The following is a 19,653-nucleotide window of genomic DNA, read 5'->3' on the forward strand; positions in this document are numbered from 1 at the left end:
CCAATAAAGTGCTGAAATAAACAAAAAAATTCCCTGTTATTTTTTTTTTTTTTTCATTGCACACTTAAGTGTGCCAAAAGTGATTCAATTTGCACAAGATTATTACAAGTTATGGAGGCCAGATAGGGATAAGGTTGTTTTTGTTTTTTTTAGACGACATTGTAATTTTAGGAATTTTTTGTAGCCATTTTACTAGGAAAACTTTAAATACTGATCAAGATGAATTATAGCATCATGTACTTTACATAAACAGTTTGTGTCAAAGTATGTGTCTAAATCATTTTAATCTAGTTCTGATTTGGGAAAGTTGATTAATTTTGTCCCAGGCACATTTTTTCTTACTTGTTGACAAGTTATTTGACCTAAAGTTATTGGTCCAATGCATTTGCTTTAGTCATATGATGATATTGCATGTAATTAAAAATAGCTAATTTGTTGTTTAAGAAATTTTATTAAACACCGGCACACCAAGTTATTGCATTTAATAATGAAAGCTTAAGACCCTGTTCAAGCAACAGAAAATCACTATTGCTTCTATTATCACAGCCGTTGGGATGCTGGTTTTAACTATCATGCTGACATTTACAGGAGGGATGGTGTGGTTCTATGGCAATGCAAAAGCAATAGCAAGCGGTGGGAAGTGCTTTGTTAGCAAGCACCTGGAGAGATTTGGGAATGTCTGGCAAGTCAGGGGGATCCAGCTATACCGGAAAATATAGGAAGTATAGTCAACTTCTTTCTACGCAGTGCTGCAAAAGTGGTTGGATTTGCAGCTTGCCATGTATACCTAGCTCTTGCTGCATTTGTAGCCCTTGCTGTAGGTTATGTAGGGAAGAAAAAAAGTTCTAGAATAACAATTACAGGCCCTGGTCCCTTATACAGCAAAGTACATCAATTTGTTATCAAATTATTTAGTCAGAAAATTTATTTTTTGACAATAAAATGTCTCGTTTGCTAAGGATGCATTAGCCCCAGCTGTTATCAATGAACAGGCAAAATTGTTATTAGAGGTAATACAACATCCCTTTTTTTGTATGTTTTGTATTAGGTATAATAGGAATGAAAAAATACCTTGAAAATAATAATTGAAGTAATTGAACATGGCAGACTCATTTGCTAAAGAAGATCAAATTATATCAGATGATGAAGATGTAAATGAAAAGACAAAAATTTTGAGTGTTAATGTCCATGCTTATAAACAATCAGCATCCTGGTAAGATAATGTATTTGTGAATACAATGTATGTTTCCATTCCTTTTTTTATTAACAACACTGCTTCTTAGTCTGGGGTAAAATCCACTGTACATTGACCATTGCTACTTACAGCTGCCATCTTTGGTTAAGCATTTAAGTGCACATTGCCTTAAGCCATACATCAGGTTGAAGCACTTAGTACATGTATACATCTGTTGAATTATTTAAAAAGGACTTTCTTATGACAGCAGTTAGAATAAAATTTTAATCTTGAATCCAGAAGATTTGAATATTTCCTGTTTCACACTTCTTTACCTCCAAATGTCGCAATTGCAGTTTCATAACTAACCTTTTTTATGTTACACATTTTGAATTTACTTTTTTTATCACCTAAAGCTTGTATCATTTGATTATCTTATCTTTTAATATAGAATAAAATGTTTGAACTTTTTCAAAATGTCTGAAGGCAAATAAATTGTTTTATAAGACCTGAATTATATGTTCTATTTTTTATTTGTTTAGCTATGTTTACATGCTGTCATTGTTTGCTGCACTTGGTGGTTTTTTATTCGGCTATGACACTGGCGTAATATCAGGTGCCATGATACCACTCAAAAAACATTTTGACCTATCAAACGAATTACAAGAAGCTGTTGTCAGTATTACAGTTGGTGGTGCAATATTAGGTTCTTTGACAGCTGGTTTTGTTAGCCAAAAGTTTGGTAGACGTCCTGTTTTGTTAATTGCGTCATTTGGGTGTTCAATTGGTGCTGTTATAACAGGAATAGCAGGAATTATATGGGTGTTACTTCTTGGAAGGTTTGTTGTTGGCTTAGGAATTGGTAAAAAAAATTTCTGTTTTATTAGTTTCTGTTAGTTTTATCTGCGTCCATTAGCTGAGACTTTTTTTCTCACCAAGTTATATGACGTATTAGCATAACAAATGTTTTTTGCATAGCTATATAGGTACCAAAAATATCGGCCTCAGTTATTGCAGTGCAGCCCATGCTAATTGTTTATTATTGTATTAAACAATCCTGTTAACTAGCCTAAGCACTGATTTTTTTGATTTCTTTAAATTCTTTTATAGGATATGCAAGTGCAACGGTACCTGTTTATATTGCTGAAGCGGCACCTGCTCATAAACGAGGTCAACTTGTGACTGTCAATCAACTGTTCATTACTTTGGGGTTCCTGCTGGCCAATGTAGTTAACGCTGCATTTACTTATGTAAAAGAAGAAAGTTGGAGGTACAGTTTTTTACATTACATTTCGTGTAGATTATGCAGCTTATTTATATATTTTAATTTGTGTTATTGTTATAAAATCAAGTGCAAGTTGGCAAATTTTTATAAAGGTAATCTTATCAAGTTTGAACATCTGAACATCAGCTTTAAAACATAAAAATATAAAAAAGTAGCTAGAAAAAGCATCTCCTTTGTTCATTTATTTGAAAACTGGAGCTGTTGTAATTTGAATGCTAATTCTTGTTGCAGTTGTTGTCGTATTTGTGTAACTCCATGTTATTCCAACAAATCTTTCAATTGCCTGATTTTTTAAATATGCAGCCAGATTGAGGTCTTCCAGGTCTATTTTACATTGTTAGCGGTGCTCATTATTTGCTACAACGTTTGTGTATAAAAACCTTTATATTAACATCAAATAACTTGACACAGCATATGCAAAAAATATTTGAGTCAGCAGCCATATGTAGTAGTCCTAATTTAACTACATAAAAATTTTACAAACCAGTAGTGGTCCCCCTAAGCTACTATTTTTGGCTTACAGACAGACAACAAGTATAGTAAAGATTAGTCAGAAGACAAAACACCGGTATAAGCCACCAGTTGGCTGTTGAACGCCAAGTTAAAGACATAAACCATGCTGCACATCAAGTTGGAGCACTTTAGTACATTCAAAATATAACTCCTGCAACTTAAGCTGAAATGAAAACAATGGTTACACCCTGTCAGCAAAAAAATGTTTGACTGTTAAAATCAGGCTTTTTCGAAGCATTAAAAAACTTAAAGAACCGTATCTAAAGTGCTTTGATTTATAATTAGTCCTTTTATTGAAAAAAGGTTTTGTTCCTGATTGGTCCGTTATTTTAAAATAGAAAAAAGAAATAAGGTTTTAATTTGTTTTTGTTGGCTGAGACCCAAAGTATGCGGAATAGAGACCCCTACAGACAAACAACCGGTATTATCAATATAGAAATTTTAAAGTAAATCTTTATAGGCAATAGCCTTGCTTGATATAATAATGTTGAAATTTTATAGGTAAAACATTATGATTTGGCGTATTGTATTCATTAATTCCAAACATGTACCTTTCAGTTTTGACCTTCTTAAAACTATTTTGTGTTGTTAAAGAGAAAGGTTTAGCAAATTCTTGAAAAGGATGGGATAAAACACTTATAAGTGTATGTGAATATTACATTTATTTAGATTTATGCTTGGTGTTGCCGGTATTCCATCAATTATAATGTTTTTTGGTTTCTTATGTATGCCTGAAAGTCCAAGATGGCTTATCAGTCAAGGTAGGCTGTTTAGTAAATAAGTAAATAAATGGAGTAGTCTGTAAAAGTTTGTTTTCTGTTTACTACTCTAAGCAGATGCAGATAAATGATAGCTTTGAATGCAAACAATATTAGAAACATAAAATCCTATTTCCGACATAAACATGAAAATATCTTCCAGAAACAACAACAACAATGATGTCAACTGCAATTTTATAAAATCCTGCCATTGTCCAATGAACTGGCTTTTATATTGAATGAAATTGAAATGAAATTTAATATTGCTAACTTTTAAAAGAAGATAAACATTAGAAGAATAAGAGTGTTTATAAGGTCTATTTAGCAGGCTTTGCAAACAGGACAACTTTTAATGCACTCTGTAGTCACCAGCATTACCCATGTGTATTTACGCATTTATATTTTGAATATTATAATCAAATTATTTTTCCTATAACAGCTGCATAATTATACAGGTTTATCGTCAAATTGACATATTTGTTTACATTACTCTATCAAACACTCCCAATGATTTTACAGATTATGCCCTCATGAATATAATCATGTTCAGCGTGTTGAAAACTGAGCCCTTAATTTTAAAATGTTTGCTAACTATACACTAACTAAGATTACTGTAGGTGAAATTAATAGATTGCTACCTAAACTTTAACCAACAACATTTAATTTCAATTGTACAAATATAAGGCAAACCTGATTGTAAACAATGCATTTCTCACAGATTATTTAGTCACAAAGGCTCGTTGCTGATATGTGGCATTGATTGTGAACAATGCAATTAACAAAGGTAATTAAATTTCCGTTTATAAAAGCATATTAGATACTACTGAGTACCCCTAAATAAGGCAATGACTTATGAAACTCTAAATGTCTCTGACATGACTTGTTGAAAAATTGAATGTACAATCTTTCACATTGGAACACTTCACGACTTACATGTTTGAACTGCACAACTACTCAACTAAAACACATACATTATTCCAAATAATTAACCACAAAATTAACGATTACGAAATTAACACAAAGGAAATTTATGCGAATAACTATAATAATAGCGATACCAACTTATAAAACAGAATTTAATTAACGCATTTCAACTAAAATGTTTTACAAAAATTATTAAAATAACACAAATCGAAAATTTGATATTTCTACTAATTTGAGATGTTAGTTAATCAGTTTCATATATCCAGCCTGTCTTAATCCTGATATTTGGACAATTTTTTGTGTGCAATCAAACAGAAGCAAAAGCAGAACGAAGTGTGTGTGTGTATGTATGAGCCTTTATTGCAATTACTAGAGAAAAAAAAACTTTAATTACAGGGCTCAACTACAGTCAATTCTCTCTAATTCGAATTTCAAGGGGGATAAAGTTTTTATCAATTTGGAGGGTGAATGAAATTAGGCAGTGTCTCTCTATTTCAAATATTTAGGCGGCAATGTAGAAATAATCAAATTACGCAGGGGAATTTTTGTAAACTCGCAGCACATTACGAATTTTGAACATTTTTTCAAGAATCTTTTAACAGCTCTGGAAATAGTCATCAATATTTTATAGTTTTTTATTCAGCATATTTTTAAATCAATGGCCCTATTTATATCTTTTAACACAACAATTATATCGTTTCCAAAGTGGGAAAACACACTGTAATCATTTAATGTGCTAATAGCATTTAATACATCTTTGTATGATGGCTCTTTATGATGGCTCTGTGATTGGTAATTTGCTTCTCATTTTTTTCTACTTCCAAATCCGCGAACGGATCATCTTCATCATTTAGCGCTTTTTTTACAGTTTCGCTTGATATTCCCTTCTTTGTGAAACAATTTTTGTGAAAGTTTTGTTAGGATCAAAATCTTTTTTTCAACATTGTCATATTTAGAATTTAAATTTTAGGAAGCTTATTGTTTTCTTCCAAATTTAGGATCCACTTTTTCGATAGAATAGAACGATAGAACGATATTTCGCCTTAAAGGATCGAATAGCACTTTGATCCATTGTTTGCATAATTAAATTGGTGTTGGAGGAAGTAAAATTAGCCCCCACCTATTGCAAACCTGTCAGAATTCGGAGGGGAGTTATCGATACCCAAAGCAGTTTTTCTCACATTGGCACCAAACTTGCGATCGAGTTCCTTTACCCATTCTTGGAACAGTTGGGAATTAATCCAGCTTTTCTTTTGAGCACGGTAGCAGCATAGGATACTTTTAAGGCCCTTGAAGCAATTAGGAATTACTGACTTGCCGATAACAAACATTTGCAAACTTGCACCAAAAGTATTGCCTGCTGCCATTCCAGGTAAACAAACTTCGCTGTTCTTGCACCAACACACTTTTCTTTGGCAGAATGGTATGTTTTTTCCGACAAGTACTGATAAAACAAACCGAATTCGTTGGCATTGAAAATATTCTTCAGCCGAAAGAGGGAGAAGGGTGTTGGTAAAGCCAGTCACTGATATCACTTCACCCGAAACACCTTGTCTAAAAATGAAAAGACAGAAAATAAAAATGTAAAACAAGTCTTATTTACTATAAGCGTCATATCATTTTATAATTCTCTCTTCTTTCGTGATACAAGCAGACCATGGCAGCATTAAATACCTTATCAATCAAGAATATGAGGTTAGGGCCTTTTTACATTTAAGAAATCGAATTGGAGAGTGAATTACCCAGTATATACCTAAAATCTTAATCGAATTAGAGAGTACCGAATTATGGAGGTTCATTTATGAGAGTTTCTTAATGAAATTTTACGGTGACTTTAAAATTGATCGAATTAGAGAGAGTTTTAAATTTCGAATTAGAGAGAGTCAACTGTACTAAGTTTTGTTTATATTACACTTTAATAAGGGGCATTTAATTACCACAAATTTTAAATTAATTTAGCCAAGGAATGAAGTCACTGGAATGCCTTATATTTTCTGTAATCAATAATCCTTTACCTTTTTAAAGATATGCATTCAAAATTTATTAATGTGTATTATTTTAGAGTTGTATGTAAAATTAGTCGGAGGACTGTAGATAAATCCATGCTTGTCTCGCTACTCTTCTAACCTTTTTGCGTGACAAACCGACGTATACAGGTATTCTAATATAGATCCTCCAATTTATGGTCATAATCCTGAAATTTATGGTCATAATCCTGAAATTTATGGTCATAATCCTGTAATTTATGGTCATAATCCTGCAATTTTGGTCATAATCTTGCAGTTTCTTGTTACAATCCTGTGGTTTCTTGTCATAATCATGCAATTCATGGTCATTATCCTCCATTTTACGGTCATGATCCTGCAGTTTCTTGTCATAAGCATGCAATTTATGGTCATAAACCTGAAATTTATGGTCAATCCTCCAATTTATAGTCATAATCCTGCAATTTATAGTCATAATCCTGCAATTTATGGTCATGATCCTGCAATTAATGGTCATGATCCTGCAATTTATGGTCATGATCCTGCAGTTTCTTGTTACAATCCTGCAATCTATTGTCATGATCTTGCAGTTTCTTGTTACAATCCTGCAGTTTCTTGTCACAATCCTGCAATTTATGGTCACGATCCTGCAGTTTCTAGTCATGATCCTGCAATTTCTGGTCATGATCCTGTAATTTCTAGTCATGATCCTGCAAATTCTGGTCATGAATGTACAATATTATTATAAAATTATAAACCCTAATCCTATTAACTTACCTGTTAAATTTTATCAGGATCCAATTAAATTTTAGGGACTAAACTTTCTTAACTTGACGGGAAATACACTTTTTGGCTTCAATTCATTATTGTTGAAAAGTTGATTGCCCATTGTATGATATAATACTCACATGCTATTGAAAAAATTCCTTTGTTTTGCTGACACAGGTTTTTTCAATTTGCTATTCTTCATCACTCACTTTATCAGCGAAATCCTGAGAACTTTTAAATTGTTTGCTATAAATTGATTTAATGCCTATGAAATGTCATTTTGTTAAAGTAAACCACGCTAAATGCACAGCCTTAATTCAATGGATGAATAGAAAACAAAAAAGTACGACATACAAACTAATATTAATATATACCTTACATTAAGAATAAAAAATTAAACAGACAATGTCACCACCTATTGTAATTGATTTTTTCAGTGACTTATTTGTTGCCCTGACAAAGGATTTTCTAGCCTGATCAATGTTGTTTTAGGTCGGACAGATGAAGCCAAAAAAGTGCTGTCTAATTTGATGAAAAAAAATGTCAGTCAAGAAATAGAGGACATTTCAAAGGCAATCTCATTGTCCAGGAGACGCAGTGGTAATTGTTTTTACGTTTTTTAATTAATTCGAGCAATGTGTTCTTTTCTAACATAAGGTTCAATTTTTTTACATTTTGTATAACAAAACACTGTGAGTGACAAAACAGACAGACAATCTTGTTATAGAAACCAGTAATTCTTCAAGAAACTACTTCCATTCGATTTAAAAATATTTTAAAGGTTCTTTATTTATTTTAATTGTGAGTAATATACTTAGCGAAATCATTGTATCGGATAGAGTTACCAAATAACGTTTTTTATTTGTAGCTGATTCAAGGAATATATTTGTACGTGTATTCAAGACACAGACAACAAGACGTGCGGTACTGGTTGGATGTGGATTACAAGCTTTTCAACAGTTCTGCGGAATCAACACCGTTATGTAATTATTTTTTTTTATTTTTAGTTTTATTTATTCATCAGAAGGCAGTTGTACTGTGTTGGTCATAAAAAATTTGGAAATTTTTTTTCAGACGATGTTTTTAGAATTTAAAAACAATTTGAATTTTCAATAGAATTTAAAAGCAATTTGTTTCATAAGTAAAAACACTTAAACAAATCATTTAAACCTGAAATTCTCAGCTATTGACAGAGTTAACACTACACATTATCTCCCAAGTGCTGCAAAGATAACGAAGTGAATGGGACTTGAACCGACAACCTCTTGCTTGCCTGACGAGTCCTGTACTAACTGTGCAATTGATCCAATGCTATCTTCCTAGCAGACCCCAGCAAGCGAGAGGTTGTGTAATAGTGTGCAGGGTTACTTATACAAGTGTATCTCACATATACATTCGTTGTTTTCCTATATATTAGCTATTGTTTTTACATTTTTATCTTTTAAACAAAATTTGACAACTAACCTAAATTATCTAATTCTGTAGTTTTCAAAAGTTAGGCAACTTATAAAAAAAGTTCTGCACATACATCTTATTAGTGGCACAATATGATAAAAATTACTGTTCTAAAAAGTAATATCTTTAACCTGCAGTTGTTTGGGATATACTAATGATGAAGGCTAGTATTATTTTTCATCTAAAATGACACAAAATCCCATAGTTCTGTTAATGATTAATGATAAACATAACTTTGCTTTTGACTGAATAGCCATTAGCTAATGAAAAACTTTTTTAAAGAGTCCATTTTTCTGCAGTTTGTAATAGACAGACTTTCCAGTGCCCTGAAATTTCGTAGTTAACCTCAAAACTCATTTTTAGCGGCATTTTTTTTTTTTTTTTTCGATTCCACTGAAGATTTGTATTTGTGTTTTTTTATTTTCATTTTTTTTAAAACTTTGAAGTCTTGAAAATTTCATTGCAATAAAGTTGTTTAAAACAAAGAAATTAATATTTTAAGGTGAAATATTAAGCTGAGAATTACAACATCCTTATACTTCTCTTTTCGACCCGTTTTTGTTAACTATAATAATCTTTCCTTTACACTCAGGTATTACAGTGCTACCATTATTGAAATGGCTGGTGTGAGCGACCAAACCCAAATTATTTGGCTTGCTGCTGCTGTTGCCAGTAGCAACTTCCTTTTTACGTTAATAAGCATAATGTTTATTGAAAAAGTTGGCCGCCGTAAATTGACACTTGCTAGTATGCTTGGTGTAACTGTAGCTTTGTGTTTGTTGGCTGGTACATTTATTCTTTTGAAAAGCGATTCACCTAAATCAACATTTCAAGGTCCTAGTAAATACACGCAAGGCTGCGCCTCATATAATCAATGTTTTTCATGTGTTCAAGATAAATCCTGTGGATTTTGTTTCACACAGAGAGATACAGAGTTCTTAAATGGTATATGTTTGAGTATTGACGCGAAAAATGATAACCATAGATCGAAATTTTGTAACCATTCCAATTTCTATCCATCGAAAGTTTCATTAAGTTGGTCAGAGAATGTTTGTCCAACTTCGTATGCTTGGTTGGCTGTTACTGCCATGATTTTTTACTTAGCAATTTTTGCACCTGGCTTAGGACCCATGCCTTGGGCAATCAATGCAGAAATTTATCCACTATGGGCAAGAAGTTTTGGAACATCAGCTTCAACGGCTACCAACTGGTTTTGCAATTTACTTGTTTCGTTGACATTTTTAAATATAATGGATTGGTTGACTCGCCCTGGTGCGTTTTTCTTATACGCATGTATAACATTGCTTGGTTTTATATTTCTGGCTGTGTTTTTACCTGAAACCAAAGGGAAGAAGCTGGAGGAAGTAGAGGAATTGTTCAGTAGGTGAAATATTTTATATCAAGGATTTATAGATTTTTCATGTAGCCATTAGATTTTTTCATGTAGCTATTTTTCATATTATTGTGTTTTTTATGTTTTCATAATATTAGTGTACCCAGATATTAAATTTTTAAAGGTTATTCTGGTTTTGTACGGTTAGAAAAAGAATTTTTTTATTGTCATTATATAGGGAAGCAATGTTGTTGTTTATACTCGTTTTTGTCATACCTTTTAACTTCAAATAAAGGTATTTAAACACCAGTTATAACTGAAAAAAAATTCACAAGCCATTTTTAACCAAAAAAAAAGTTTTTCTAATTTGAATTTTTTTTGTAAGCGATGCTCTTAAAAGGCATAATTAAGTTCCGTCTCCCGTGGTTTTTTAATTTATGTAAAGTATTCAAAATGTTTTTTCACTGCAAGAGTTTCACTGGCGAAAAAATGTGCGCCAAAGAAATGAGTTTTTGGAGCAAGAAGGGTTTGTCCATAGTATGTCAAATTATTAGTTCTGAGTGCTCTAAATGCTCCAAGTGAACTGTTCCTCGAGTTCATCTAGATTCTGAATGCCAAAGAAATGGTACTTTGGGCATTCAGAACCGATTCTTGTGTGCGAAAAAAATAGCCTCTTAATGAGAATTACAGTTATCTGATGCTGCTGCAATACACAGCTGAACCAGAAATGTATAAAAATATGTTTTTTATGGCCCTCTGTAGTGGGAGCTGAAAACAAACAGCTGGTTTCATAGCTTTTTAAAAAATAACTAGATCCTGCGAGTACCATTGAATTTCGATTTTAAAGATTAAAACTCCCTGTTTACATCCTTTGCTATTTAAATAAAGCATGCTTAATCTTTAAAAGATAATTTTTCCTGGTTTATTGATGAAAAAATACTATTTTCTTGCTACCATTTGAATTGATTTAAAGTTTTTAAGTTTATTGTTCATAAATTTAGTTCTAGAACAAATTCTCTCAGCTAATCCATACACACAGTGGGAAAATTATCAGATAATTGTATATATTTGTTAAAAATTTCGCCACAGGTTTAGCGCTCATTCTTAGAAATAAAGGCAGGTTAAATAGAGAGATGGTTATAAATGAAATTCAGAATTATATTTTCAATGTATTAAACCTGAGTTTATATTTTTTAAAAAGATCAAAGATTATAAATGTAAAAGGCTTAAAAACACGAACAGGTTTGACTAAAATTCTCTTTAGCGTGATGTGTGGTAGGCGAAAATTTGTGAAAAAAATAATGTAGAATTATTGGATAACGAGGATTAATTTCTTAATTCAAATTAAAAAGTGGGAATAACAAAGAGTATAAGAAATATCAAAGAAACGGTGTCCAAGATGGAATTGTCCTGTCAATAAATTTAACCTAATAAAGCTTTTATAGCTCTTTGTGTATTGTTGTCGTAACATTAATATTTGTATGTTTTCTATAATTAGAATTGAAATACAACAAGAATAGAATAATAAATCAAATCAAATGGCAGACATAACAGAAGAAGAAGAAGATCTTTACATTTTGGAGAGTGAAGTAGAAAATGAAGAAACTCCTATTTTGCGAGAAGATCAGGATGATGATCATCATGGCAGTCTTGATTATCAACACACGACAACTTGGTAAGATTCAAAAGTACCTGTCAATATGGTTTCAAATGATCTAAGAGCATTGTCTTACAGAAATGAATAGATGACTATATTAAGACAAAATTTTGTGGGAATGCTACACTCTATGATCATTTTTGTGCGCTTCAAAATAACAACGTTTTGTATATAAAAGGATGTTTATAATAAAATCACTAGAGTTTATATATTCTATATTTAAATGACTGAAATCAAACATCAATGTGTGAGTGGAAAGGCAAAAATGTCGAATAAGAATACGACAGTTTTATTTCAACACATTCAGAAATGACTGATTTAATAATACAATTCTTACTATGTTCTATTTTTCATTTGTTTAGTTATGTTTACATGCTGTCATTGTTTGCTGCACTTGGTGGTTTTTTATTCGGCTATGACACTGGCGTAATATCAGGTGCCATGATACCACTCAAAAAACATTTTGACCTATCAAACGAACTGCAAGAAGCTGTTGTCAGTATTACAGTAGGCGGTGCAATATTAGGTTCAGCAACCGCTGGTTATTTAGATTTGGCAGACGTATTGTCTTATTGATTGCATCATTCGGGTTTTCAGTGGGTGCTGTCGTAATGGGCGTAGCTGGAAATATCTGGGTGTTGCTTGCTGGGCGGTTGATTGTTGGCTTGGGAATTGGCAAGTTTGTGATCTGACTTAAACATATTTGTGACGATATGATTTTTTCTTTTCTAAATTTAATTTTTTTGTTACTCAAAAAATTCTGTTTCAAATCAAAGCGAATTTTAAATGACGTCATAACAGGCACTATATTACAAACAATCATGCTAACTAGTCTAAAAACTGACTTTTTAAATTTCTTTTATAGGTTATGCAAGTGCAACGGTACCTGTTTATATTGCTGAGGCGGCACCTGCTCATAAACGAGGTCAACTTGTGACTGTCAATCAACTGTTCATCACCTTTGGTCAGTTTTCAGCAGCGATAATTAATGGTGCATTTAGTTATGTGAAAAGGGAAAATTGGAGGTACTATTTTTGATTAATTATAGATTTAAATTTTGTGAAAAATGTGAGAAAAACTGTGTGAAATTGTATTTCAAAACAAAATTTGTTATGCTTGATTGATTACCATGTCTCCACAAAAAGAAATTTACTTTTTTTGTGTGTGAAAATTCTTTCAATTAACTTATGTAAAATATGACAAATTTCTTTCAAATGGCAGAAACAGATTTCACAAGATCGCAAAGTGTTATTCCGTGAAAATAAATTCAACAAAATTGTTAAAATCTAGATTTAACCCATGCTGATTATAGTTTCTATAAACTCTTAAAAATCCTTTGTGAAATTAATTTCACAAAAATGCAAAATATTCAAGTTTTTTGTTTTTTTTAACCTTTACCTTTTTCTCCCACAAAAACTTCTGAGTAAAGTATTGCTCTAATTGCATATTATTGCAATTAAATAGTTCCCATTTTTGTAATTTTCAGATATAGTTACAACAATAATGGCTCAATATTTTTTTATCTATTTCTGGCTAGTGCCATTTATGACCGGGGATAGATGGGCAAATAAATAACACTGTAAGGCCATGAATAAAAAACAGGGGTCGTAGCTAAATATTGAAAACGCTGTAACATAAATGCTAAGCTTTCATTACCATATACACAAAATTGATGTCCATGACATTACAATCACTGTCTTCGAAATGAGACGTTTTGTTGCCTCACATTATCAATCGGTAATCGTTTTTGTTTGTTACGTTTTCTTGACTTATTATTCTTATTATTTCATGTAAATTCCTCTGATTCAGATATATGCTTGGTGTTGCCGGTGTTCCTTCCGCCATAATGTTCCTGGGTTTCATTGGCATGCCAGAAAGTCCGAGATGGTTGATAAGTAAAGGTATGTGTTTGTAGGGGAAAGGGGAAATCTTTGTTTTCATTTAACCTAATGAATGTAAAGACAACTTATGAAATGTTTTAATTTGATATTTAAAGATTTAATTAAGAATGCATAACATCATAACGTAGTAACGCAATTTTTAATGGCAGGTATTTTTTGTAAGGGAACCAATTTGTTGGATTGCAACAGTTGTGCATTGACAATGTGGAAATAGATAAGTTATATCATTGCACTATTTTTTTCGCCATATCAAACAATGTTAGATAGGATTGGCATGCTCATTTTTTTCAGGCCGTGTGGACGAAGCAGAAAAAGTAATTGCAAAGTTAAGAGGGAAAACTAATGTCAATCAAGAAATGGAGGACATCTCAAAGGCAATCTCATCATCTAGAAGAGGCAGTGGTAAATTAAATTTTATTCTCAAGTGATGCAGTCATTTGTTTTTTTCTTTTGCTAACCAAATTCATTTAATGAAATCTTTCCTAAAATCCCTCTGGCTAGGAGCAGAAGTATGTGCAACAAGGTTATGTACATTTTGAATAGCAGGATATTGCCATGCCGTCTATATCAATGTTTTTCTGTATAGCTGACACGAAGAGAATTTTTAACCGTGTATTCAAGACACAGACAACAAGACGTGCATTACTGGTTGGATGTGGATTACAAGCTTTTCAACAGCTCTCTGCCATCAACACTGTCATGTAAATATTATTTTTATTTTTCGGCTTTCGACAAAACATTTTGTGCTTTAAAGTGACTTTTAATTTAACCTGTACTTTTTTTTCTTATATTATTAATTGGATCCAGATACAAAATTGGAAATTATTAAATTCTTCATAAGGCACTGTAAAGAGATAAGCATATTATCCACAACTCCTTTACTCTACCATTTTATGTTTGTGGTATTTCTAACTTGCTTTAAAGAGAGAACATGCAATCCTCATCTTCAATACATAATCCTAGTTGTAAATTGACAATCCTCATCTTCATTACATAATCCTAGTTGTAAATCGACAATCTTCATCTTCAATACATAATCCTAGTTGTCAATTGACAATCCTCATCTTCAATACATAATCCTATTTGTAAATCGACAATCCTCATCTTCAATACATAATCCTAGTTGTAAATTGACAATCCTCATCTTCAATACATAATCCTAGTTGTAAATTGACAATCCTCATCTTCAATACATAATCCTAGTTGTAAATTAACAATCCTCATCTTCAATACATAATCCTAGTTGTAAATTGACAATCCTCATCTTCAATACATAATCCTAGTTGTAAATTGACAATCCTCATCTTCAATACATAATCCTAGTTGTAAAATGACAATCCTCATCTTCAATACATAATCCTAGTTGTAAATTGACAATCCTCATCTTCAATACATAATCCTGTCGTAAATTGACAATTCTCATCTTCAATACATAATCCTAGTTGTAAATTGACAATCCTCATCTTCAATACATAATCCTTTTTGTAAATTGACAATCCTCACCTTCAATACATAATCCTAGTTGTAAATTGACAATCCTCATCTTCAATACATAATCCTTTTTGTAAATTGACAATCCTCATCTTCAATACATAATCCTAGTTGTAAATTGACAATCTTCATCTTCAATACATAATCCTAGTCGTAAATTGACAATCCTCATCTTTAATACATAATCCTAGTTGTAAATTGACAATCCTCATCTTCAATACATAATCCTAGTTGTAAATTGACAATCCTCATCTTCAATACATAATCCTAGTTGTAAATTGACAATCCTCATCTTCAATACATAATCCTGTCGTAAATTGACAATCCTCATCTTTAATACATAATCCTAGTTGTAAATTGACAATCCTCATCTTCAATACATAATCCTAGTTGTAAATTGACAATCCTCATCTTCAATACATAATCCTAGTCGTAAATTGACAATCCTCATCTTCAATACATAATCCTAGTTGTAAATTGACAATCCTCATCTTCAATACATAATCCTTTTTGTAAATTGACAATCCTCATCTTCAATACATAATCCTTTTTGTAAATTGACAATTCTCATCTTCAATACATAATCCTAGTTGTAAATTGACAATCCTCATCTTCAATACATAATCCTAGTCGTAAATTGACAATCCTCACCTTTAATACATAATCCTAGTTGTAAATTGACAATCCTCATCTTCAATACATAATCCTTTTTGTAAATTGACAATCCTCATCTTCAATACATAATCCTAGTTGTAAATTGACAATCTTCATCTTCAATACATAATCCTGTCGTAAATTGACAATCCTCATCTTTAATACATAATCCTAGTTGTAAATCGACAATCCTCATCTTCAATACATAATCCTAGTTGTAAATTGACAATCCTCATCTTCAATACATAATCCTAGTCGTAAATTGACAATCCTCATCTTTAATACATAATCCTAGTTGTAAATTGACAATCCTCATCTTCAATACATAATCCCAGTTGTAAATTGACAATCCTCATCTTCAATACATAATCCTAGTTGTAAATTGACAATCCTCATCTTCAATACATAATCCTGTCGTAAATTGACAATTCTCATCTTCAATACATAATCCTAGTTGTAAATTGACAATCCTCATCTTCAATACATAATCCTTTTTGTAAATTGACAATCCTCATCTTCAATACATAATCCTAGTTGTAAATTGACAATCTTCATCTTCAATACATAATCCTAGTCGTAAATTGACAATCCTCATCTTTAATACATAATCCTAGTTGTAAATTGACAATCCTCATCTTCAATACATAATCCTAGTTGTAAATTGACAATCCTCATCTTCAATACATAATCCTAGTTGTAAATTGACAATCCTCATCTTCAATACATAATCCTGTCGTAAATTGACAATCCTCATCTTTAATACATAATCCTAGTTGTAAATTGACAATCCTCATCTTCAATACATAATCCTAGTTGTAAATTGACAATCCTCATCTTCAATACATAATCCTAGTCGTAAATTGACAATCCTCATCTTCAATACATAATCCTAGTTGTAAATTGACAATCCTCATCTTCAATACATAATCCTTTTTGTAAATTGACAATTCTCATCTTCAATACATAATCCTAGTTGTAAATTGACAATCCTCATCTTCAATACATAATCCTAGTCGTAAATTGACAATCCTCACCTTTAATACATAATCCTAGTTGTAAATTGACAATCCTCATCTTCAATACATAATCCTTTTTGTAAATTGACAATCCTCATCTTCAATACATAATCCTAGTTGTAAATTGACAATCTTCATCTTCAATACATAATCCTGTCGTAAATTGACAATCCTCATCTTTAATACATAATCCTAGTTGTAAATCGATAATCCTCATCTTCAATACATAATCCTAGTTGTAAATTGACAATCCTCATCTTCAATACATAATCCTAGGCGTAAATTGACAATCCTCATCTTTAATACATAATCCTAGTTGTAAATTGACAATCCTCATCTTCAATACATAATCCTAGTTGTAAATTGACAATCCTCATCTTCAATACATAATCCTAGTTGTAAATTGACAATCCTCATCTTCAATACATAATCCTGTCGTAAATTGACAATTCTCATCTTCAATACATAATCCTAGTTGTAAATTGACAATCCTCATCTTCAATACATAATCCTTTTTGTAAATTGACAATCCTCACCTTCAATACATAATCCTAGTTGTAAATTGACAATCCTCATCTTCAATACATAATCCTTTTTGTAAATTGACAATCCTCATCTTCAATACATAATCCTAGTTGTAAATTGACAATCTTCATCTTCAATACATAATCCTAGTCGTAAATTGACAATCCTCATCTTTAATACATAATCCTAGTTGTAAATTGACACTCCTCATCTTCAATACATAATCCTAGTCGTAAATTGATAATCGTTGCCTTAACCTGGATAAGAACGTCCAATGCGTGTAATTTGTTTCAATTCCTTATTTCAGGCAAGGCGTAAGTTGCATTTTTACCAAGTCACTTAAACAAGCATTTTTTTCTACGTGTAGGTATTACAGTGCTACCATTATTGAAATGGCTGGTGTAAGCGACCAAACACAAATTATTTGGCTTGCTGCTGCTGTTGCTAGTGGCAACTTCTTTTTCACGTTAATAAGCTTTATGCTTATTGAAAAAGTCGGTCGCCGTAAATTGACACTCGCTAGTATGCTTGGTGTAACTGTAGCTTTGTGTTTGTTGGCTGGTACATTTATTCTTTTGAAAAGCGATTCACCTAAATCAACATTTCAAGCTCCTACTAAATACACACATGGCTGCGCCTCATATAAACAATGTTTTTCATGTGTTCAAGATAAATCCTGTGGATTTTGTTTCACACAGAGAGATAAAGAGTTCTTGAATGGTACTTGTTTGAGTGTCGACGCGAGAAATGTTAACCATAGATCACAATTTTGTAACCATTCCAATTTCTATCCATCGAAAGTTTCATTAAGTTGGTCAGAGAATGTCTGTCCAACTTCGTATGCTTGGTTGGCTGTTACTGCCATGATTTTTTACTTAGCAATGTTTGCACCTGGCTTAGGACCCATGCCTTGGGCAATCAATGCAGAAATTTATCCACTATGGGCAAGAAGTTTTGGAACATCAGCTTCAACGGCTACCAACTGGTTTTGCAATTTACTTGTTTCGTTGACATTTTTAAATATAATGGATTGGTTGACTCGCCCTGGTGCGTTTTTCTTATACGCATGTATAACATTGCTTGGTTTTATATTTGTGGCTGTGTTTTTACCTGAAACCAAAGGGAAGAAGCTGGAAGAAGTAGAGGAATTGTTTAGCCGCTCAAAACCAATTGAAGTTGTTTATTAGTTTTTCATTTACATTAGATTAATTTTTTAATATATAAATATATTACTTATTAGATATTGCTATAAAGTTATCTACTTCGAAAAACAGAAAAGTCGTGGGTTATTTTTAGCAGGATTTTTAGAATGTTTTCTTTTCTGACTCCCAGCGAAATAACAGGTGGATAAGACAAGAGATCAAGTGAATGCAAACTAATTGGTGTCTTAGGATTACGAAAGTTAAGTCTCTTGAAAGGATTTTTTGACTGAATATATATTGCGTTATAAGACCAATGAACTGGGGAAAAACTTACGTTGATTTTAAATTCTGACCACACACTTTTTACTTTAACATTCGGGCGGTTTGGTTAATTATTTAGAAGTAGAAATGTTATAGTAAAAGTTGAATTAAATATATTTGCTTAAAACTGAAAACATGTAGAAATGGTATATGGAGGTTATGATAATTTTTGACATTTCTATTTTTGGCAAACAAGTAACTGTTTACTCATTGAAAATGACCGCCCTGTTATATATAGCGCTATATGATGTGTGTGTGAAATTCTATTATTCGTGTAGAATAAAAATGAGCTATGATAAACCTATATATATTTATATACACTTCGTTAGGACAAGCTGTGTCTATTGTTAACGTATTGTTACACATAGCTGGTTCCTTTATGGATTTAGTCCTGCTCACTGCGAGACAGTATGTTAACCATGTTCAAAGTCAGTCCAGTTGCATTACATATAGGACATGCGTTTTAGATTGTGATGGTGTCAATGGCTTTTATAAAAATGAATAACCTTATTTACTAGGTTAACATTTTTTTATATGACTGTTATTTTTGTTTGTTTGTTTTGTTTAGTATTAAGTGGTTAAAAAGTTTGAATATAATATATTTTATACAAATGTAGGAATTGTACACAGTTAAATTATTTGAATATAATTTTTTTCGAAACTGCATTTTTTACCACGAAGGCTATTTGTACGTTTCACCAAGGCATTACTTCAGAGGAATTAATTTTCGCGAGAGCTCATTTTTGCAAAA

The 19,653-nt window shown here is 31.8% G+C and overlaps 2 protein-coding genes across 2 annotated transcripts; both read left to right on the forward strand.

Moving 5' to 3' along the window:
* The first annotated feature begins 951 nt into the window (after nucleotides 1-951).
* Nucleotides 952-10,437, forward strand: LOC130625842 (proton myo-inositol cotransporter-like). The gene is made up of 7 exons (XM_057440957.1): nucleotides 952-1,213; nucleotides 1,717-2,036; nucleotides 2,285-2,444; nucleotides 3,642-3,733; nucleotides 7,900-8,007; nucleotides 8,276-8,390; nucleotides 9,455-10,437. Exons 1-7 carry the CDS (start codon nucleotides 1,101-1,103, stop codon nucleotides 10,248-10,250), a joined length of 1,704 nt encoding a protein of 567 aa, XP_057296940.1. The 5' UTR covers nucleotides 952-1,100; the 3' UTR covers nucleotides 10,251-10,437.
* A 1,238-nt stretch (nucleotides 10,438-11,675) lies between these two features.
* LOC130625841 (proton myo-inositol cotransporter-like) lies at nucleotides 11,676-19,563 on the forward strand. The gene is given in 8 exon segments (XM_057440956.1): nucleotides 11,676-11,870; nucleotides 12,215-12,402; nucleotides 12,405-12,527; nucleotides 12,718-12,877; nucleotides 13,662-13,753; nucleotides 14,045-14,155; nucleotides 14,340-14,454; nucleotides 17,807-19,563. Coding segments are annotated over 8 exon segments (1,746 nt in total). The 5' UTR covers nucleotides 11,676-11,733; the 3' UTR covers nucleotides 18,627-19,563.
* Nucleotides 19,564-19,653: the final 90 nt, after the last annotated feature.

The sequence above is a fragment of the Hydractinia symbiolongicarpus genome, chromosome 14 (assembly GCF_029227915.1).
Source record: "Hydractinia symbiolongicarpus strain clone_291-10 chromosome 14, HSymV2.1, whole genome shotgun sequence".
Lineage (NCBI taxonomy): Eukaryota > Metazoa > Cnidaria > Hydrozoa > Anthoathecata > Hydractiniidae > Hydractinia > Hydractinia symbiolongicarpus.